The sequence below is a fragment of the Cervus elaphus genome, chromosome 19, assembly GCF_910594005.1.
Source record: "Cervus elaphus chromosome 19, mCerEla1.1, whole genome shotgun sequence".
NCBI classification, from domain to species: Eukaryota; Metazoa; Chordata; class Mammalia; order Artiodactyla; family Cervidae; genus Cervus; species Cervus elaphus.
In genome coordinates this window covers 48,584,656-48,608,319 of record NC_057833.1, presented here as the reverse complement: position 1 = coordinate 48,608,319, position 23,664 = coordinate 48,584,656, and the positions used below count along the sequence as shown (strand labels likewise).

General features: G+C 39.7%; 1 protein-coding gene across 1 annotated transcript in view; it reads right to left on the bottom strand.

Moving 5' to 3' along the window:
* Positions 1–15,068, bottom strand: part of OSBPL11 (oxysterol binding protein like 11) — a 91,253-nt gene extending 76,185 nt beyond the window's left edge. Inside the window, exon 1 of the mRNA XM_043874471.1 lies at positions 14,109–15,068. Coding sequence (XP_043730406.1) covers positions 14,109–14,305 — 197 coding nt within the window. The 5' untranslated portion in view covers positions 14,306–15,068. The remainder of the gene's footprint in view (positions 1–14,108) is intronic.
* Between the last annotated feature and the right edge of the window lie 8,596 nt (positions 15,069–23,664).

Genomic DNA, 23,664 nt, shown 5'->3' with positions numbered 1-23,664 from the left:
AGAAAGAAAAATTCAATATATAATCTGATAGTTACAGACAACTAAATCCCTCATGCAGGTAACCAGCCATCTGAAGATGGGAAAAAAGAAACTTATACATGAAAGGGTAGAAAGCCAACTCTAACACTTACAGAAAGTTAGGAAGTTGTTTATTATAATGTGAAGAGCAGGAGCTTAACCCAGACAAACACAAGTTTGAATCCCAGTGCGATCTTAGGCAAGTAACACATCTGGTCCTGTATCTTTACCTGTAAATGTGAATAAAAAAACTGAACTTCAGATTTATAATGAGGAATGAAGAAGAGATATTTCAATCCAAATATATTTGAAGTGCACTTCAATATGGTGAATGCCCAGGAAACACTGGTCTTCTCCCACTCAAGGGAGTCGATTCCTCTGCAGACAAAGGCTCATTTTCTAGATCAGTTCTCTAGATCTGTCTTACTTTGTTAGATTGACATTTTCAAGTCAGAATGATGGGATCTAAAAAGCTGAGTCTCCCACTTCTTTTATTTGAAAAAAATAATTTTTTTGTCCACTAGGTATCTTGTCAAGAACTATGAAGGGTCTGAGACATCATCCTATTTTGTTGTTGTTCGGTCACTCAATCATGTCCAACTCTGCGACCCTATGGACTGTAGCGCGCCAGGCTTCCCTGTTCTTCACTGTCTCCCAGAGTTTGCTCAAACTCATGTCCATTGAGTTGGTGATGCCATCCAACCACCTCACCTCATCCTCTGTCATATTCTTCTTTTGCCTTCTATCTTTCCCAGCATCAGGGTCTTTTCCAATGAGTCGGCCCTTCGCATCAGGAGGCCAAAGTTTGGAAGTTCAGCTTCAGCAACACTCCTTCTGATGAATATTGAAGATTGATTTCCTTTAGGATTGACAGATTTGATCTCCATGCAGTACAACGGACTTTCAAGAGTCTTCTCCAGTCACCACAATTTGAAGGCATCAATTCTTTGGTGCTCAGCCTTCTTTATGGTCCAACTCTTACATCCATACTGGAAAAACCATCGCTTTGACTATACAGATCTTTGTCGGCAAAGTGATGTCTCTGCTTTTTAATATGCTATCTAGGTTTGTCGTAGTTTTTCTTCCTAGAAGTAAGCATCTTTCAATTTCATGGCTGCAGTCACCGTCTGCAGTGATTTTGGAGCCCAAGAAAATCAAATCTGCCACTGTTTCCACTTTCCCTATTTGCAAGCCAACAAATTAGCTTGCCACAGTTTCCTGGATGCTGGCAGAATACATTAAACTCCTGTATCAGAGACCAAAGGCTTCAGTAGTCACAGCAATAGCAGTAGATTATCAGCCCAGTCACATGGGGCAATGCAGAGGGCAGGAGATGCCTGCACATGTGGTAGGTGGCCGTACAGACAAGGAACCTTGAGTGGCGGGAACCCAAATCTTTTAAGAACAGTAAGTCTATCTGACCTCCATGGCAAGGAGACATTATCCTTATTATATTGGACAGTAAACAAACCTGACTTTTAAAAAACAAACAAAAAAAACAAACCTGACTTTTGCTCAGGAGGGAGATATTATCTCTACCCTCTGAGACTTTTTGCTATACAAATATTTTTTGAAAAAAACAGTAAAGAACAAAGGAGAGTCAGTACCTCAACTCACAAGGGAAGCAGAAATATGAGCAACTCATAAAAACTTTTTTCCTAATAACTGTTCCCTAACTACATATATATACAGTGAAAAGTCTCTTTCCAATCTTGTCTTCCAGCCAACAGTTCCCCTCCTCAGAGATAAGCACTTCCCTCAACTTTTTACCATCTCTTCAAGAGACAGTCTGTGTACCTACAAGTATGTGTGTGCACTGTGTGCACTCACTAAATTTTTTTTAAATGGTTGCTACTACATACACTGTACCTTGCTTCTTTCATAATTTTCTTATGGATGATTTCATTTTGACACATATGGATTTAATTCATTCTTAGCATCTGCATAGAAATCCACTGCACAGCAGTATTACGATATATTTAACTAGTCCTCCTAGTGATGGACATTTGCTTCCAGGCTTTTATTATTACAAACAATACTATAACAAACTAAGTTATACACATCTTTGTATATATTAGCTAAAAGTGAAATCCCTAGGAGAGAAGGATATGCATTTTAAAATCCGTTTTTAATAGAGGATAACTGCTTTATGATGCTGTGTTGGTTTTTGCTGTACAACATGTGAATCAGCTACACGTATGCATGTACCCGCTTCCTTCTGACTCTCCGGCCCCCCCCCCCCCGCCTAGGCCATCAGAGCGCCAGGCTAGGCTCCCTGTGTCCAACAGCAATTTCCCCCTAGCTAGCTATTTTAGACATGGTAGTGTATTTGCGTTGATGCTACTCTCTCAACTTCGTCAAACCCTCTGCAAATAGGTTCATCAGCATCATTTTTCTAGATTCTACATATATGCATTAATATACAATATTTGTTTTTCTCTTTCTGACTGACTTCACTCTGCATAACAAGCTCTAGGTTCATCCACCTCACTTCAACTGACTCAGATTTGTTCTTGAAATGTATATGCATTTTTAATTTTTATATATTGTCAATGTGCTCTCTAAGGAGACTGCAACCAATGTTAACTCCCACCTTTCAATACAAAAACGGCCAGTTTCCTCACACCAACCTACAGCACCACTGCCAACAAAAACAGGGTGAAGTCTTTACTTATAAACAGGACTTTCAGACATTACTAGTAGGATCTTCAATAACTCTATGTTCAAAATTAAGTTTCTAAAGCTTAAGCGTGAGGTAGTATATACTGTGGAATGCACACCTGAAAGGGATACATGATCAAGTTTTGACTTTCCCACCGACTAATGCCACGTGTGACGTTGGCCAAATCACTTAAATTCTCTTTCAGTTCTCTCATGTGTTAGTTAGATGACCTTTTCAATCTAAAATGTGTGTACATTACTCATCACTCAAAATTCCAAAGGTTTTCCTCAACAGAAAATTGTTATTTCAAAAGTAAAGTTTGCATGTAAGAGCAACATATTTCACATTTAAAATTTTTACAGAAAAGTAGACATATTTTTCTAGTACAATATCTTGTTCACATAGTAGCATTTACTTATACCCCATACACTCTCAAAAAGTCTTCATAATAGCCATTTCAATAAGACTTGGACACCACAGAACAAGAGGACAGCAGGATACTAAAAGTCCCTGCTATCCTCTCCCTATCTGAATGTCTATTCTCTCTACTTTTGTTATGTACCTCTCTCTAGCTTTAAACCATACTTAGTTCCAAAAACACACTTACAGTAACATTTAAATTTTGCCTGTACAGCATAATTCAAGAAAGAATACATTCTTCCCTTGTGCTAATTCTTTCTAAATTGAATGTAAAAAGAAATAACAGAAAAGCATTTCCCTTCCTCCATATTTGAATTAAAAAGGAGAAAAAAATATATATGGAATTTAGAAAGATGGTAACGATAACCCAATATGCAAAACAGAAAAAGAGACACAGATGCATAGAACAGATTTTGGACTCTGTGGGAGAAGGCGAGGGTGGGATGTTTAGAGAGAACAGCATCGAAACATGTATATTATCAAGGGTGAAACAGATCACCAGCCCAGGTTGGATGCATGAGAAAAGTGCTCGTGGCTGGTGCACTGGGAAGACCCAGAGGGATCAGGTGGAGAGGGAGGTGGGAGGGGGGATCGGGATGGGGAATATATGTAAATCCATGGCTGATTCATGTCAATGTATGACAAAAACCACTACAATATTGTAAAGTAATTAGCCTCAAACTAATAAAAATAAATGGAAAAAAAAGGAGAAAAAAGGTGATAACCACACAAGAAGCTCCAAGCAAAGTTTTCATATATATATATATATATATAACCTGACTAAAGAGTTGACTCTTTTGAAAATTTTACATTACTTAACGACAAATTCAAACTCTCAAGTTTTTTTGCCTTAAAGAACCTGTAAGTTATTCAAAAAACAACACAGAAAAATTTAAAAGCTCACTCTAGTACTGAAATAAAAGAAACATCTGGGAATTCTCTGGTGGTCCAGTGGTTAGGACTCCACATGCTTACTGTCAAGGGGTCAGATTTGATCCCTGGTCGGGGAACTAAGATTCCACATGACTCATGGAGAGGCAAAAAAAAGAAATCTTTTTTTTTTTTTTAAATAATAGTTTCATCATAATTTTTGGTGGCAAATCTTCAAGTTTCCTATTTCTAGGAAGTGGATCACCTCCAATTACAAATTTGCATAATCAAATGATTCCATATCTTGTATAGCTATAAAACCATGTGAAATTTTAAAAATATAACTTCAAAATATACAAGGTATACTCTAAAATGAAACCATGCCTCTGGTTACCAAGAATATAATAATAAAAACAAAATTATGTCAAAGGCATAAGTATATTTTGTACAGAATTCTCCCAACTGCTGATCTATTAATAAATTGATTCACTATTTACAATGAGACCAAAACAGAATAAAATCCCACTCAGAATTTCATGCTAAAATTTCACTCATAATAAAAAAGAATCAAATTAAAACTATCCTGAAATATCATTTTTTAATCTATTAAACTTTTAAATTTTTGCCAGTCTAAGTGCCGAAAAATTGATGTTTTTGAACTGTGGTGTTGGAGAAGACTCTTGAGAGTCCCTTGGACTGCAAGGAGAACCAACCAGTCCATCCTAAAGATCAGTCCTGGGTGTTCACTGGAAGGACTGATGCTGAAGCTGAAACTCCAATACCTTGGTCACCTGATGCGAAGAGCTGACTCACTGGAAAAGACCCTGATGCTGGGAGGGCTTGGGGGCAGGAGGAAAAGGGGACGACAGAGGATGAGACGGCTGGATGGCATCACCGACTCGATGGACATGAGTTTGAATAAACTCCGGGAGTTGGTGATGGACAGGGAGGCCTGGCGTGCTGCGATTGATGGGGTCACAAAGAGTCGGACACGACTGAGCGACTGAACTGAATAACACATTACATTGATAAGGCTGATGGGAAACAAGCACTCGATCACTGCCACCATACACCCCAATGAGGAGAAATATAATAACTATTATCAAAATTACAAGCTGATTCAGTAAGTCCAACCTCTAGGTATTTTTCCCACAGATATATTCACATGCTTGTAAGATGACATGTGTGGAAGGTTATTAACTACAACACTATAATAACAAAATTTTGGAAAACAAATGTCCATCAATAGGGAACTTATTAAAGGTAGACTGAATTGTGTCTCTCCAAAATTCATATGATAAAGTCCTAACCCCCACTGTGATGGTTTTTAGAGATGGGGCCTTTGGGAGGTACTCAGGTATAGATTGGGACCCCTATAATGAGATTTGTGCCTTTAAAACAAACACCAGAGAGCTCTCTCCCATCCCTCTGTCTCTAACATGTGAGCACACAGTGAGAAGATCACCTGGAAACCTGGAAAAGAGCCCTCAGCAGAACCTGACAATGCTGGCACCCTGATCTCAAAACTTCCTACCTTCATAGTTGTGAGAAATTAAATTTATGTTGTTTAAGCCATTCAGAGTACAGCATTTTTGTTATGAAAGCCTAAGCTAAGACTACATACATATATATAGTTTGATACCATTTGTGGTAAAATTAAAAGTGGAGCAAATGTATATTATATTTACTTAATTCTTAAAAAAAAAAAATCTCTGAAAGTACACAAAAAACCAAGTGTTTACCCTCTATTTTTAGGTGAGAGGAGTCCTGAGCAGGTGGAGATCAGGTGGAAAGATTTTCATCACAAATCTTTTTTTCCTTCTGGATCAAGTGAACATATTACCTATTCTCCAAAATTAGATTTAGAATATTTTTCATTTATGTTAGTTATAAATACATGAAATATCTACAAAATTGATAAACAACTTATTCTTTATAGAATTGAGAGTACAGGCTCAGGCACTACATTAAAAAGGCCTCTTGTATCAAGGATAGGAAACCTGTTTCAGAAGCAACTGTTGGTGGCATTTCATCTATCATCACTTACATCATTTTCATTCTGTCCCTTTCTTCTGTCCCTCCCTCTTTCTCCCTCTGTCTATCTTTCTTTCCTATGTCCTTTTTCCATCCCTGTTTTACATCTTGTTCCATTTCTAATTTTCTCTTCCTTCTATCCCTCTCACTAGGGTTTCCAGCTATAGCCAGTAGCAACCATAGGCTTCAGTCTACCCCTCCAGGGACTTTCCAGCCAACCTCAAGAATAGTAATGGAAGCAAATTGCAAAAGCAGGGGAACTCAAGTATGCAGAGACTCTGAGTAGGAAATGATGCTTTGTTACAATACCTAATTAACCAAAAAGAAAATCTTTTTTTCACCAGAAACTAAACTGCTTTAAAATTTTCCTAAAACCCAGATATTGTCAAAACGCTAATGGAACTTTTTAATTAGGCAATTTAGTTTTAAGTTAAACCTGAACAAGTCTGAACACAAATTATTTGATTAAACAAAATCAGTACAGTGGAAGATTCTTAGCTAAGAAAGATGTTCCCTCTCTCAAAGTAGTATAACTTACATTAAGAATATTCACCACTATTTTCAGAGTGCAGAGTGCTAACCATTACACCATGAGGCCTGTTATCTCTAGTATTTTCAAAAGCAAAAACAAAAGACATAATTTCCCACAAGTCTATTTAACAGGCAGTTACCTCTGGGACCTAAATTACATGACATTTAGAAAATACTAAAAAGACTAAATTTGTGTGTTCTAACATTAAGTTGTTTGTATAGTTTTAATAAATATAACTTCTTGAGAAATATGAACTCAAATAGACTATACTTAAACTCATAAAGCAAAAATATAAGAAATCACAGTATACTATAACCAAATCTTGTTCAAGGCTTGGTAGAATTCTCACTAGATTTCTGCAACAGTATAATTATTGTTCTCAGTTTTATGCCTATAAGTTGTCTTCCCCTTGTTATCAGCTGTAGCAGACTTAAGACAAAGAAAACAAAACAAAACAAAAGCTAGGGTACAGAAATACATATTCAACTTTCCTTTAACCTTTAGAGAAAAAAAGCAAACGTTAACAACTTTTTCTTCAAATCAACCCCAAAAGTGGTAAAAATCTCAAAGACAGCAAATACTAGGCTATATTTAGGCAAATGTCATTTCCCTATTTGCAAATGGGTACTTTTCCCTGTAACAGAGTATTTAAAGTGGAAGACACTAGGTCTGACCACAAAAATTATTTCTATGTATTTGCAGACTTCTACCCAATCTACTGAAATGTATACTATTTGCTAATGTTAGCATACTGTTTTCTAACAAAGAGATCTGTTTGTTAACAGTGGTTAGCTAGCACAGACGCCAAAATAAGAAAAAGCAGGCCTATCATATGCCCCAATTTGCTTTTCAGTTCCTCCTCTGGGTAGTTCTCTTCTCTCCATTTTAAATAAAAAAGTGGCAGATTTGCAGATTTGTAAATTTTTCTGAAAGCTGACAAAAGAAAAATAGTGGAAACATGCACATTTTATAAACTGAACATTTACTATGAAAAAGGAAGGAAAGATCTAGAATTAAGAAATCTATTTTCATTTTAAATAGTGAATATAAATCATGTGAGTATAAATTACTCTGGAAAGAAAATTTAAGACTAATAAACACACTCTCAGCTTTGGTTTTAAAAAAGTTCATCATGATACATTAATATTTTGCAAATATAGTCAAAGCTCTTCCCTTTAGTGATCCTTTTTCATGATCCTCCCAAAATAAGTCTTGGGGTCCCTACTTCCACTGTTCTGAGAGCATACATTATTTTAGAATTAACTAACAGAGAGCTTCACACATGGAAAAGACTCAAAAGTATTTGCTGCATGAGTTACAACACTAGTAAATGATGAAACTTTTGTTGTTCAATCGCTAATCATATCCACCTCTTTGTAACCCCATGGACTGCAGTAAGCCAGGCTTCCCTGTCCTTCCTTCAGTATCTCCCAGAGTTTGCTCAAATTCATGTCCATTAAGTCGGTGATGCTACCGAACCAGTTATCTCATCCTCTGCTGCCCTATTCTCCTTTTGACTTCAAACTTTCCTGGCATCAGGGTCTTTTCCAATGAGTAGTTCTTTGCATCATGGTCACAGCCCTGTCATGGCGAAGGGGCTTGCATAACTCGAAGCTATGAGCTATGCCGTAAAGGTCCACCGAAGACAGACAGGTCATAGTAGAGAGTTCTGACAAAATGTGGTCCACTCTAAAAGGGAATGGCAAATCACTCCAGTATTCTTGCTACGAGAACCCCATGAGCAGTATGAAAAGGCAAGAAAGCAAGAAGCTTCCATGTTCTAACTAATTCTTCATCAATAATTATTCATTCCTTTAGAGAGCTCATCTACTTTTAATATCTTTAGGCAAACAGCTCCCTGGGAATAAAATTTCTCTCATTTACCAGCTATATAACCTTTGCCAACTTATTTAGACTACTTTCTGGGAAGGGGCATTGTCCCTAAATTGTTGAGGCAGCATATTCTCCCAATCCTCATATTGAGGGTCTCTGATCCAGGGGCCCCAAGTAATAAGCAAAAGAAAAAACAGATGGGGCTTCATGAAAATTAAAAGCTTCTGTGCTACAAAAAATTTCATCAAAAAAGTGAAAAGACCAGAATTCCCTGGTGGTCCAGTGGTTAGGACTCTGGGCTTTCACTGCCGTGGGCCTAAATTCAATCCCTGGTTGGGGAACTAAGATCCCACAAGCCCTGTGGCTTGGCAAAAAAAAAAAAGTGAAAAGACAACCCACAAGTGGGAAAAAATATTTGCAAATCAATATCTGCTAAGAGAGGGCTTCCCTGGTGGCTCAGAAGGTAAAGCGTCTGTCCGCAATGCGGGAGACCCAGGTTCGGTCCCTGGGTCGGGAAGATCCCCTGGAGAAGGAAATGGCAACCCACTCCAGTACTCTTGCTTGGAAAATCCCATGGACTGAGGAGCCTGGTGAGCTACAGTCCATGGGGCCGCAAAGAGTCGGACACGACTGAGCGACTTCACCTTCACCTTCTGATAAGAGAACTGTTCACAGAATACACAAAGAACTCTTACAACTCAATAATAAAAAGACAAATAATCCAATTTTAAAATGGCCAAAGATATCAACAAAAAGTCTACAAATAATAAATGCTGGAGAGGCTGTGAAGAAAAAGGAATCCTCCTACACTGTTGGTAAGGATACAAACTGGTACAGCCACTCTGGAAAACAGTATGGAGGTTCCTTAAAAAACTAAAAATAGAGTTACCATATGATCCAGCAATCTCACTCCTGGGCATATATCTGGAAAAGTTGAACACTCTAACTCGAAAAGACAGATGCACCCCAATGTTCACAGAAGCACTATTTATAATAATCAAGACATGGAAGAAACCTAAATGTCCACTGATATAGACGAATAGGTAAAGAAGATGTAATACACACACACACACACACACAAAAGAATACTACTCAGCAAAAAAAGAATAATGCCATTTGCAGCAACATGGATGTACCTAGACTTTAACATAGTAAGTGAAATAAGTCAGAAAAAGACAAATATCGTATATCACTTATATGTGGAATCTAAAAAAAAGACACAAAGGAACTTATTTACAAGATATAAACAGACTCGCAGACATTGAAAACAAATTTATGATTATCAAAGGAAAAAGGGGGTAAGGGATAAATTAGGAGTTTGGGATTAACAGATACAAATTGCTGTATATAAAATAGATAAACAGCAAGGACCTGCTGCATAGCACAGGGAACTATATTCAGTATCTTGTAATAACCTACAATGGAAAAGAATCTGACACTTTGCTGTATACTTGAGACTAGCACAATATTGTAAACCAACTATCCAGTTCAATTTTTTTAAAGTGGCCAAAAGATCTGAATACACATTTCTCCAAAGAAGACAGACAAATAACCAGTAAGTACATGAAGATACTTAACATTATCAGTCATCAAGGAAATGCAATTCAAAAACCACAATGAGATGCCATTTCATACCCACTAGGATGGCTAAAACCAAAAAGACAGACAGTAACAAGTGTTGATGAGAATATCAAGAAATTAAAACCTTAAGATACTGCTGATAAGAAGATAAGATGGTGCAGCAGTTTTGGAAAATGGTCTAACAGGTTCATAAACAGTTGACCAGTTAAACAATTACCTTATGACCCAACAATTCTACTCCTAGGTATATATCCAAGAGAAATGAAAACCTATGTCCACATAAAACTTGAACACAAATGTTCAAAGCAGCATTATTCATAATATACAACATGGAAACTGATGAACATATTAGCAAAACATGGTGTATTCATAAATGGAATATTATTCAGCCACAAAAAGGAATAAAGTAACAATATATGCTACAATATATATGACTCGTGAAAGCATTATGCCAATTCATCTTCTAAGTCTGCAAAGCCAAAGCCCAGTGTCTGAACCACAGTGCATGTGCTCAGCTGCTCAGTCGTGAGCACAGACTATAGCCCGCCAGGCCCCTCTGTCCCTGGAAATTTCCAGGCAAGAATACTGGAGCATTTTACCATTTCTATTCTAGGGGATCTTCCGGATCCTGGGATAGAGCCCACATCTCTGTGTCTCCTGCACTGGCAGGTGGATTCTTTAGCACTGTGCCACCTGGGAAGCCACTGAATCACACAGTCTTTACTAAATTTCAACCACTCCCTAGGACATAACCTGAAATCTCCATTTTTTAAAATGCGATAGTAGCAAGTTACAGGTAAGCACAGTTGTATTTATGGCTCTAAAATTCCAGATGGGGACTGGTGAGGCCATGGAAGAGAATGAGACAGCAAACAGAAATCATGAGCTTAAGAGGAGATGATGAAGAACATATTAGCTTCTAAAGTAAAAGAGCCAACCAAAGAAGTGAGAAAGGAGCAATTAGACAAAAGTTAGAGCAATAAAGGGGCTCCCAGTATAGCAGTCAGTAAAGAATCTGCCTGCAATTCGGGAGACCTGGGTTTGATTCCTGGGTCCGGAAGATGCCCTGGAGAAGGAAATGGCAACCCACTCCAGTATTCTTGACTGGAGAATCCCATGGACAGAGGAGCCTAGCAGGCTACAGTCCATGGGGTCACAAGAGTCGGACATGACTTGGTGCTTTTTCTTAGAGCAATAAAGGAGAAATTAAGAGAAAGTAATGTCAAAAAAGGCAAGAAAAGAATAGTAACAGATACACTTATAAAGATATCATATATCTTATAAAGTTGGAATAAGAATCTAAAAATATTCATCATTTTTTACTCATATCCTTGATAAGGACAGAGCCAATTGTCATGGGTTGAGCAATAAATAAGGGTTATGGAAATGGAAGCAGTTGAGTGTAAACTGTTTTTAAGAGGAAAGGTTGAGATTAGTTTTCATTATTGTTTTTGTTTTTTAAATATAGAGACTTAGGGCCTCAGAGGAAGAAGCCTGGGAAGAAGTAACACAAGACAATGAAGGAAACTGTCTGACTAATGTCCTACAGGATAAAGGGATAAATTCAACTGAGAGACAGGCTGAAAGATTAGCTTTGAACAAGCCTCATGTAAGTAAAAGTATATGTCAGTATGTAAATACAGTAATGCGCTATATATCTGTATCACTGGGGAAGAGTTCCACATAACTGAATTACCCAACACTTAAGCCATTTTTTTTAGTTTAGTCATTTTCCTTGAAATTGTTCACCATAGTATGATACAGTTCTCTGCGTTCTTAAACATATTGTACTTTCCTGGATGACAAGGTCATTGTAACTATAATTATATTAATAGGAAGTAATATAGCTGAATCTGCATGTTAATTTTTCAAGTCTTTGACTGTTCTATGTTGTCAGTTGCCACTTCCTGATAACTTTTTTCCTTTGTGCTTTCAACAGATTCTAGTTTTAAAATTATATAACCATTAAATAATACCCTAAGTAAGGGATAATAGAGTCCTGAATCAAAGTATAGGAATAAAGTATATGGCTTTATGACAGTGTTAAAAAACCTGTTTCACTTTTCAATTCAATTAAAGATTGGGTTTCAAACAGTTGAGGATGTCAGAAGACTGACCTCTGGCTACATGAAATATTACTTTATCTTGCTTCCTTAAGTTATAGCAAAATAACCCTGCTAAGTTATTGATAATTTTATATGGTTAGTCTTAAACTACACACACACACAAAAGCATCATGCATTCCAAAACTGAGCCTAGACATTTCGCAGTAACTATACTTTCCTTTTGTATGATCACTTACCAATAAAAAGTTATAATCTTCCACTTTTCTGTATGTAAATACAGCCAAGCGTATTTCACATATATGGATACTATTCATGATAAATGTATAGCCTTCACAAAATCTTGATTTTAATCTCTTCCAAATTTCATACAAATTTCACAACTAGAAACATCACAAAGGCTAAAAAGGACTAGAGCTAGGCATAAGGCAATCATTTGACCAAAATTTAAGAATTCATTCCTATAATTCCAATAACACAGGATATTACAATTTCATTCATTCATTCTTAAGGTTCTGAATAGTCCAGCAATTTCACTTCTGGGTATTCATCTGAAGGAAAGGAAAACACTAATTTGAAAATACATAGGAACCTTCATGTTCACTGCAGCATTATTTACAAAAGCCAAAACATGGACGCAACCAAAGAGGCCATCAAATGTACAATGATGAGTAGATAAATAAAATATGGTATATATACACACAGCAGAATATTATTCAGCCATAAAAAAGGAAATATTGCCATTTGCAATAAGGTGGATGTACTTTTTGAGGGCATTATGCTAAGTGAGAAAAGTCAGAAAGAGAAAAGACAAATACAGGACAATCCTTCTTATATGTAGAATCTAAAAAACAAAACGAAACTCATAAATACAGAGAACAGACTGAGGGCAGCCAGAGGCAGGGGTGGGTAAAATGGAGGAAGGTGATCAAAAGGTACAAACTTCCAGTTATAAATAAGTCATGGAAACGTAATGTGCAGCATCACAACTATAGTTGATAATACTGTATCACACATTTGAAAGTTGCTAAGAGAGTTCTCATTAAAAAAAAAAAATTAACTCTGTGTGGGGACACACATTAACTAGATCTATTATGGTGATCATTCCACAATACATACAAATATCAAATCTTTACATTGTACACCTGAACCTAATATAATGTTATATGTCAAATATTTCTCAATTAAAAAAAAAAAGATTCTGGATGGCTATGCTCACCTATCCTATACATTATCAAAAACAAAAAACTACCATTACTTCGCCAGCAGTCACTTCCTGTTCCTTCAGTTTTTCATTCATATCAATGAAAATTAATAAATGTAGAATCTCTCAAAGACAGAGGGGTGTGAGTGGCCTAATCAACTCAAACTGAAACATCTCACTAGTTTAGAGTATCGAAAGCACTAGCATTTGTACTTTTGCCGAGACCTGAGTTCGATCCCTGGATCAGGAAGATCCCCTAGAGACGGGAATGGCAACCCACTCCAGTATTCTTGCCTGGAGAATTCCATGGACAGAGGAGCCTGGCAGGCTACAGTCCATGGGGTCACAAAGACAGACACGACTGAGCAAGCACACACTCTGTATTTAAATTATTTAGGTACATCTCTTTTTCTAAATCACAAATACTATGAGGACGAGAATCTTTTCTGATTGAATGATTCCATCACTGGACAAACAAGTTCTCAGCACCAAGCATTTTGCTAACCTCTGGAGAGAGTGGAGTTAAACAGTTCCCCACCTTCAACAAGCAAGAAAGGGAGGCAGACTTATTGTCAACAAATTACAATATAGGCAAAAAAAAAAAAAGTGAGTATAGACTCAAATCACAGGAAAAATTAACTCTACGGTTGTACAGGGAGTTAAGGGATACATTTATGTGTTCTCCAAAAGGCCTTCAATAAATACCTGTTGAATGGACAAATAAACGTATTAAATCTTGCTAATGAAAGTTGAGACCCCCCAGGTCCAAATGAAACGTATTAGCTACTTCTGAAGTTACTGCATAAACCTAACCCTTCAACAACTGCAGGAATGCAGACTTCAGCATACTCACCCCCTCCTCAGGAAACCACCTTGGAGAAAGGGCCATACCTGTACTGCCAGCCTTTGGCACTGCCGCCTCGGCTGCTACTGCTGCTGCTGCTGCTGATTCCACCCCCACAGCTGCTGCTGCTGCTGCTCTTGTTCGGGGTCACCGCGGTGGCCAGGCCCTCCAGCCTTCCTTCGCTCTCTGAGACTTTCATTGCTGACACTGGTTCACCCCCCTGCATCTTAACTCCAAAGTCCATCTGCCCTTCTTGGGCGGGAGAAACAACTCTGTAGAGTAGTTTTGTAAGTGATAAGATTTAAGATCTGATCTGAAAGGGCTCCCAATTGCTAAACCAGCCGGTGGCTGGAGCAGTAATCATCAAACAGTCCAGGGAAGGAATACAAGCATTCCCCCGAAGGAAACTTTTAAAAGGAGAAGGACAGCGATGAGGGCAGATGTCCTTTAAATATATATATCTCCTTCCGGGCAAAAGCAAGGAGGGAAAGAAAAAAAAAAATCACCCTGCCAGAGGACCTGGTGGCATGCTCAAAGGAGGAGCAGAAACAGCGTGAGGAGGTCGCGACCCTAGCCAGGAGGGCTGGGCGAAGTACGGAGCTCTGACGGAACCCGCGGCCTGACCTCTGGGCTGACGGACTGACCCGCCTCGCTCCCTCTTCTCAAGCTGGTCCTCAGCGGGAAGGTTCAGTCCAGCCCGCTCGGCGGTTCCCACAGCAGCTCTCGAGGCAGAGCTGGAGCGGCTCGAGCTCAGCCCGGGAGGAGGGTCGGGGAAGGAGGCCGCCGGGGGCGGGACGCCGGCTCCCAGGGTCGCCTCGCCTCCAGTCAGAGGCGAACAGCTTGGGGCGATTTCCTCCAACGCCCCCGGCCCTGGGCCCTCGACCCGGTTCCCAGAGGCGGACGAGTCCCTTACCCTCGCTACAGCCCAAACGTGAAACCCTCAACTGCGGCCACCGCCCCACCCACAGCCCTAGAGCCCCACAGCCGGTCACCCGCCCGCTCGCTCTCTCCCCGCCTTCCCTTCCGGAGTAGCGTGAGCTCACTTCCCCCAGAGGAGAGGCCACTGGCGCCATCTTGGAGAAGGGCGCGCGGCCCTGAACGGGGCGGAGCCTCAGGGATCGAGGTGCTGGGGCGGTGGACTACGAGGAAAGGGAGGGGGCAGGCAGCGGAGGGAGGAGCGGTGGGTCAGCCACAAGGCAGAAAAAAAGGAGTTAGCGCCCTAATGAAGGTGTCTTGCGACCTTCCTATCCCCGGCAAGGGCCTTCTATCTGAGGGCCCATTCCAGGCATTTTAGGAAGAAAGCTTAGAAAAATGTCATTTCTGTAAGGAATTTTTAAAAAATAATTCATTTTAGTAAAAAAAAAAAAAAAAAGCCGTATTGGCATAAGGCAAATCAGTATTATAAATGAAAAAGAAATTATCATGTAAATTAGAGCTCTCAGAATCAAAACTAGTTATTCTGAGGATCTGCCCTGGTGGCTCAGCAGTAAGGAATACGCCTGCCAATGCAGGAGATGCTGCTTTGATCCCTGGGTCTCCAAGGCTGCCTTGAGTAGGAAATGGCAGCCCGCTCCAGTATTCTTGCCTGGGAAATCCCCTGGACAGAGGAGCCTGGCAGGCTACAGTCCATGGGATCTCAAAAGAGTCCAGTCAGACACAACTTAGGGACTAAGGACACTGTTTTTTCTGACCTCAGACAATTCTTTCACCCTCCTTAGGCCTAGACTTTTGTACCTGTGAAATCAGAATGTTTAGGTGATTTATAAAGTCTTTTCTAGGACTTCCCTGGTGGCTCAGACGGTAAAGCGTCTGCTTACAATGTGGGAGACCCGCGTTCGGTCCCTGGGCTGGGAAGATCCTCTGGAGGAGGAAATGGCCACCCACTCCAATACTCTTGCCTGGAAAATCCCATGGACAGAGGAACCTTGTAGGCTACAGTCCATGGGTTCCCAAAGAGTCAGACATGACTGAGCAACTAAATTTTCCTTTCTTTCTAATTGTAAATTCCAGTTTCTAACATCACTTTTGAATGTATACCATGTGTGAAACACTAGAAGTATTGTTGTTGTTCAGTTGCTAAGTTGTCTCTGACTCTTTGCCACCCCATGGACTGCAGCACTCTAGGCTCCTCTATACTCCACTATCTCCCACAGTTTGCTCAAATTCATGTCCATTGAGTCGGTTAAGTTATCTTCATTCCTCTGATGTCTTCTTCTGTTGCTTTCAATCATTCCCAGCATCAGGGTCTTTTCCAATGAGTTAGCTCTTCATATCAGGTGGCCAAAGTATTGGAGCTTCAGCTTCAGCAATGGTCTTAGTTTTTTGAATGTTGAGTTTCAAGCCAGCTTTTTCACTCTCCTCTTTCACCGTCATCAAGAGGCTCTTTAGATCCTCTTTGCTTTCTGCCAATGGAGTGGTATCATCTGCATATATGATGTTGATGATTTCTCCCAGCAAGCTTGATTCCAGCTTGTGCTTCATCCAACCTGGCATTTCACATGGTGTACTCTGCATATACATTAAATAAGCAGAGTGACATATACGGTATGACAAAAAACTTGTCATACTCCTTTCCCAATTTTGAACCAGTCTGCTGTCCCAGGTCCAGTTCTAACTGTTGCTTCTTGACCTGCATAAAGGTATCTAAGGAGACAAATAAGGTGGTCTTGTACTCCCATCTCTTTAAGAATTTTCCACAGTTTGTTTTGATGCACACAAAGTCTTATCATAGTGAAACAGATATTTTTCTGGAATTCCCTTGCTTTCTCCATTATCCAACAAATGTTGGCAATTTGATCTGTGGGTCCTCTGCCTCTTCAAAACCCAGCTTGTACATCTGGAAGTTTTCAGTTCATGTATTATTGAAGCCTAGCTTGAAAGATTTTCAGTATAACCTTGCTAGCATGTGAAATGAGTGCAATTGTACAGTACTTTGAACATTCTTTGTCATTGCTCTTCTTTGGGATTGGAATGAAAAGTGACTTTTCCAGTCCTGTGTCCACTGCTGAGTTTTCCAAATTTGCTGGCATGTTGAGTGCAGCACTTTAACAGCATCATCTTTTAGGATTTGAAATAGCTCAGCTGGAATTCCATCACCTCCACTAGCTTTGTTTGTAGTAATGCTTCCTAAGGCCCACTTGACTTCACACTCCAGGTTTCCCAGTACTGTATGAGTGGTCACTCCATCATGGTTATCTGGGTCATTAAGACCTTTCTTGTATAGTTCTTCTGTGAATTCTTGCCACGTCTTAATCTCTTCTACTTCTGTTAGGTCCTTACAGTTTCTGTCCTGTATTGTGCCCATCTTTGCATGAAATGTTCCCTTGTATCTCCAATTTTCTTGAAGAGATCTCTAGTCTTTCCCATTCTATTGTTTTCTTCTATTTCCCTGCATTGTTCTTTCAAGAAGGCCTTTTTACCTCTCCTAGCTATTCTCTGGAACTCTGCATTCAGTTGGGTATAACTCACTTTCTCCCTTGCCTTTCATGTCTCTTCTTTCCTCAGCTATTTGTAAAGCCTCCTCAGACAACCACTTTGCCTTCTTGCATTTCTTTTTCTTTGGGATGATTTTGGTCACTGCCTTCTGTACACTGTTATAAACCTCCACCCATAGTTCTTCAGGCACTCTTGTCTACCAGATCTGATCCCTTAATTCATTCATCAGCTCCACTGTATAATCATAAGGGATTTGATTTAGGTCATACCTGAATGACCTAGTGGTTTTCCCTACTTTCTTCAACTTAAGCCTGAATTTTGCAATAAGGAAGTCATGATCTGAGCCACAGTCAGCTCCAGGTATTGCTTTTCTAACTGTATAAAGCTCCTCCATCTTTGGCTGCAAAGAACATAATCAATCTGATTTCAGTATTGACCATCTGGTGATGTCTCAAAGCAAAAAAGTAAATGAAGTAGTAATATAGATATAGTTATACAGATAATTAAAGCCATGAAGAAAATAAAAGGAGCTGATGTAGAAAATAAGCACGATGGAATAGAGAACTTACTTTTAGGAAGAACAATTGAGGAAAAGTCATCTATGACGAGGTGGCATTTAAAGTGAGAGAATAAAGAAAGGGGAGGAAGCTAAGGGGAAAGCAAGCTTTACTTATTTTGGGAAATGAGAGACCTGGGACCCTGGATCTCAGTGAATAAAAAGTGGTGTGAAGTGAAAGTGAAGAGATAGGCAGAGAAATTTGGATTTTAAATGCAATGGAAAGTCACTGAAACTTTTAATAAAGGAGGATTGTGATTTGCCTTATGTTTTTAAACCATTTCTCTAGTCTTTTCAGCAGATGGTCCTAGAACACTGGATATTCACATACAAAAGAATAAAATTGGACCCTACACACAATATACAAAAGTTAACTCAAAATGTATCAAAGACACAAATGTAAAAGCTAAAATATTAACACTCTTAAATGAAAATAAGGTGTAAATCTCCACAACCGGAGGTCGGGCAAAGCCTTTTGACTACAACATCAAAGCATAAGTGACGAAAGAAAAAATAGATTGGACTTCATGAAAATTAAAAACATTTGTTTTGCAAACAATACCATCAAGGAAGTAAAAAGGCAACCCACAAAATGGGGGGGAAATATCTACAAACCATATATATAAGGGACTTATATCCAGAATATACAAAGAGCTCTTACAACTCATTAATAAAAATACAAATAACCATATTTTTAAATGGACAAAGCAATGGAACATTTATTCAAAGAAGATATAGCAATTATCAATAACTACATTAAGAAGCTCTCAACATCGTTACTAACCAAGGAAACAGATCATAAGCACAGTGAGCAGGGCTTCCCTTGTGGTCCAATGGATAAGAAGCCACCTTGCAATGCAAGGGACACTAGTTCGATCACTGGTGCAGGAAGATCCCACATGCCAGAGGGCAACTAAGCCTATGCACCACAACAGCTAAGTCTGTGCTTTAGAGCAGCCCAGCCACCACTGCTGAAGCCCGAGTGCCTCGGGTCTGTGCTCCACAGTAAGAGAAGCCACCACAATAGGAAACTGGTGCACCGCAGAGGGTAGCCTCTTCTCACCACATCTGGAGAAAGCCTGTGCACAGCAACAAAGAACCAGTGCAACCATCAGTGAATAAACAGATAAAATAAAACAATATTAAACACACACAATGAGGGACATCTCTGGCAGTTCAGTGGTTAGAACTCCATGCTTTCACTGCCAAGGGTACAGGTTTAATCCCTGGTTGGGGAACTAAGATCCTATAAGCTGTGCAGTGTGGCCGAAAAAATATATACATATCTAAAAGATAGAGAATAAGCCAACCAGTGTTGATGAGGGATGTGGCGAAATTAGAATCCTCATACTCTGATAGTGGAAATGTAAAATGTGGTATATCCACACAATGCAATATTACTTGGCCATTAAAGAAATGGAATGCTAATATATGCAGCAACAAGAATAAGGGACAACATGGAGACTGAGCAGGAGCACGGGAGTCTGGAAAAGGTTTCAACTTTTGAGACCCATAAACTATTTTGTTGTTGCTTCCAATGGTGATGAGACTTGGGGACTAGCCCAGGCTAACCAAATGAACAACAAATGGATGTGTAGCAACTGGAAAGATGTGTTATTTAACAATGAAAAATACAGTACAAAGTACTCAAGTTTGGTATCAGCACTTTCTATGAAAGACAATCAATGGGATAAGCTACATTATTAACAGAAGGTTACATGATGCTCATGGAATCAGAACCAGGAGAGTTGATTCATAGGTGTTTTATTATTTTTTGAGCAAAAATTTTTTGTTGTTGTACAATAGGGTTTGAGTCTGACTTTCATTTAATGTCTAAGGAGAAAAGAGGGCATATGATCTGAACAAAGAAGATAAAGAAAGGCACTTTTTAAAATGCCTTCAAAGAAGGATATGTTCATCTTTTTGAAGAGTTTAAGGTACATTCCCCTGATTCCAGGTGGGTGATGATGGAACAGTGCATCCTTGTACGTGGAAAGTGGTCAAGAACATGTGCTTATATGTCAGACTGACCATGATTGACCACTGATTGCATGCATGTGATATTGGGTGAGTTACCTAAATTCTTTGTACTTGTTCCTTGCCTGAAAATGGGAGTAATAACCTTTCTGCTATGGATTAAATTGTGCCTCCTGAAAATTCATCTAATTGTCAATGTGTAGAGAAGGAACCTTATGAGTTAATTAGGTTTTGATGAGGTCATTAGCTTGGTGTCCCCATGATGAGACTGCTGCTGCTGCTGCTGCTAAGTCGCTTCAGTCGTGTCCGACTCTGTGCGACCCCATAGACGGCAGCCCACCAGGCTCCGCTATCCCTGGGACTCTCCAGGCAAGAACACTGGAGTGGGTTGCCATTTCCTTCTCCAATGCGTGAAAGTGAAAAGTGAAAGTGAAGTCGCTCAGTCATGTCTGACTCTTAGTGACCCCATAGACTGCAGCCTACCAGGCTCCTCCGTCCATGGGATTTTCCTGGCAAGAATACTGGAGTGGGTTGCCATTGCCCTCTCCGCATGATGAGATTAGCACCTTTTTAAGAAGACACACCAGAATGCTTTCTCTCTGTCCCCACTCCTCACCCGCCTGCCTCCGACTCCTGTGTGAAGACACAGGGAGAAAGAGGCCATCTACAGGCCATGAAGACAGTTCTCACCAGAAACTGGTGAGTTTGAGCTTGGACCTCTAACTTTCAGATACTATATTTTGTTATGACAGCTGAAGTTAAGACAATCTCCCTTTTGAGTGGTTATCAGCATTAAATGAAATGACACATGCAAAATCTGACACATGACTTGGTAAGTGCTTAGCAACTGTTAGCCATTGTTACTATAAGAATAGGGTTTCCTTGCCAAATACAGTGAATGACTTTGTTTGGCGAGGGCACCTATCTCCTGGACAGCTCTGAAGACACACGAACCAGCATATTTCTGAAGACATCCAAATATTTCTATGGGAGAATACCAACTTTGTCTCCCAGCTGAAATGAAGTTTTCCAGAAGTATCAAAAGAGACTTGTCAGGGTACGTAGATGAATACTCCTAAGGACATTACCTGGAATCACCAGCTTGTGGGTGTCTGGGTGAAAAGGCAGGTGCACCAGGTGATCCCTGCTTCAGTGTCACCCCCTCACAGAGGCCTTCCTTGACCACTCAGTCGGTACAGAGCAGCAGCCCCTCTCCATTTTTCCAGCCTTTTACCCTGCTTTCATTTTCTTACAAGCACCTAAAATTATATGTTCTGTTGTGCATTTTCTGTCTGCTCATTAAAATGTATGCTGCATGAGGAAAGAGTCAATTCTTTTTTTCCCACCTCTGCATCCCCAGTACTGGAACACTGCCTGGAACATTTGTTGAATGAATGAATTTACAACAGTGGTTAGGAATACAAAATTGGCATCAGCCTTCAAATCTTGGCTTTGTCACTTACAGCATGTAATCTTGGGCAAGTTACTACCTTTGTGAACCTGAGTTTCCTCATCTATAAAATCGAAATAGGATGAAATAAGAAAATATACAGAAAGTGCTTATTAGCACAGGGCCTGGCACCTAGTAAGCACTGAACCAATGCTGGCCACATTTTTTCTCTCACCCTGGTGTGCAGCGGAGGGAAGGGTAATTTATTTCCCAGAAGTACAGGAGGCCTTCTTTTTCCTTGAGCCCGCAGCTGGCTGTGGCAGCTTCAGCAGCTGGAATAAGGAGATTGACAGGCCTCAGAGAAACAGGATAGGAGGGGATTGGGGAGCAGAGGAACAGGGAGCAGTAATAATCCCATGAGAGCCACTGTGAGAATAAGGCTGTGGACCCGAAATTTCTGTTTCTTTAAAAATGAAGGGGACTTCCCTGGTGACCCAGTGGCTAAGACTCTGCACTCCTAAAGCACATGGGGCCTAAGCTCCATCCCTGATCAGGGAACTAGATCCCACACACCTCAACTAAGACCAGATGCAGCCCAATAAAGAAGTATATGTATACACACACACACACACACACACACACACACATATTAATGAAGGAAGGAAAAGAGAAAAAAAGAGCAATTCTGAGAGGACATAATGTTCACGTTCACAACAGATGTTACTACTACTTTGGTGAAACAGAGTTTTGATTAACCAGGAGCCCCATCCTCCCTGCCTCCAGCTTAGACTGAAATCTTTATCAGTTTCCCAGTCCAATGGGGGTGATTCTGATGAAGGGCTCTAAGTAGGGAGCATTAAAGTGGAAACATTCCCCTGGCAAGCTCCTGGTGGGAGTTAAAGAAGCAGACACACTCAGAGATTTTGTTTGGGGAAGAAAGAGTGGAGCAGTGATCAGTCTTGGTAAGATGACTTTTTTTTTTCCCCTCCCTTTTTTTGCTTCTCCCAGTACCTCTCCCCTGAATCCTTATTGAACCTGAAAGTTTTTTTTTTTTTTAAATAACCAGTAGACAGTAAAATTAGCTCTTCAAGCTGTGTTATAAAGTGAGAACATATGTTCTTTCAATATGATGTGTTCAGCTTGTCCATTTTTAGACTCATTGGCTAGTACAGGTAATGTTTTGCTGACAGAAGCCCATAAAAATGCACCGTCAACAGAAGTCACTTGACCTTGCCATCATCTACTGATGAATACCCTGGGAAGGGAGAGAAAGAAATGCTAACTGATGTTTTAAAGCATGCCAACTAACGCTTTATCATGAAATCACATGGGTGTATATTCTGGGGATCAGCACATAAATTTATTGTTCCCATCAAATAAGTCAGTTGACAAGAAAGAAAGGAAAGTGTCAGTCGCTCAGTCATGTGTGACTTTTTGTGACCCCATGAACTGTAGCCTGCTAGGCTCCTCTGTCCATGAGATTTCCCAAGCAAGAACACTGGAGTGGGTTGGCATTTCATTTTGCCCAGTTGACAAGAGAACATTGATTTACCTGACTGGATATGTGCAAAAGTCTCTTTTGAAAACACTGTGTCACCCACCAACCTCCCCCCCCACAAAAGAAACAAATACTTGGGTAGCATTTTTCAATACGTGTGCCACACAATATTGCAGGATATTAACAGGTGTTACTTGATTTAAATTTTTTCTTGCTGTGATTATATACATTTAACTTATACCAGTTCCTTTATTGCAGGACTTCTTGGAGGATCTAATATATTAATGTACATCATATATTTTTTAAAGGGAGACAGAAAGTGCACTATTTCCCCCAAATTATTTGGCCATAGAACTCCTTTTACATAGAACATCTCCTAGATGTCCACGAAGTTTATAGATTGGTGATACCCCTAGAAAGCAAGTAGAATTTTATGAGGAAACCCACCCAGATTAAATTCACCTTATTTTGCAAGTTTTAGCATCATCTATCCCTACAACCTCCTCTGATTCTGCACAGCTCAGAATTCTTACCATAAAAGTAGCTTCCCTGGATGATGATGTTAGGATCAAGGCCTCAGATATGCCCATAAAGCCCCTATCAGGGACGGAGTTGCAACTTCAAGGCCCTAAGCATTGAAAAGATGGTGTTTCTCATATGTGATTCCAAATAAAACTAATACCAACATGTGAAACAAATGAAAAGGAGTCCAACAAAGTTTGGATTTCCCCAGCAAACTCTGGAAAG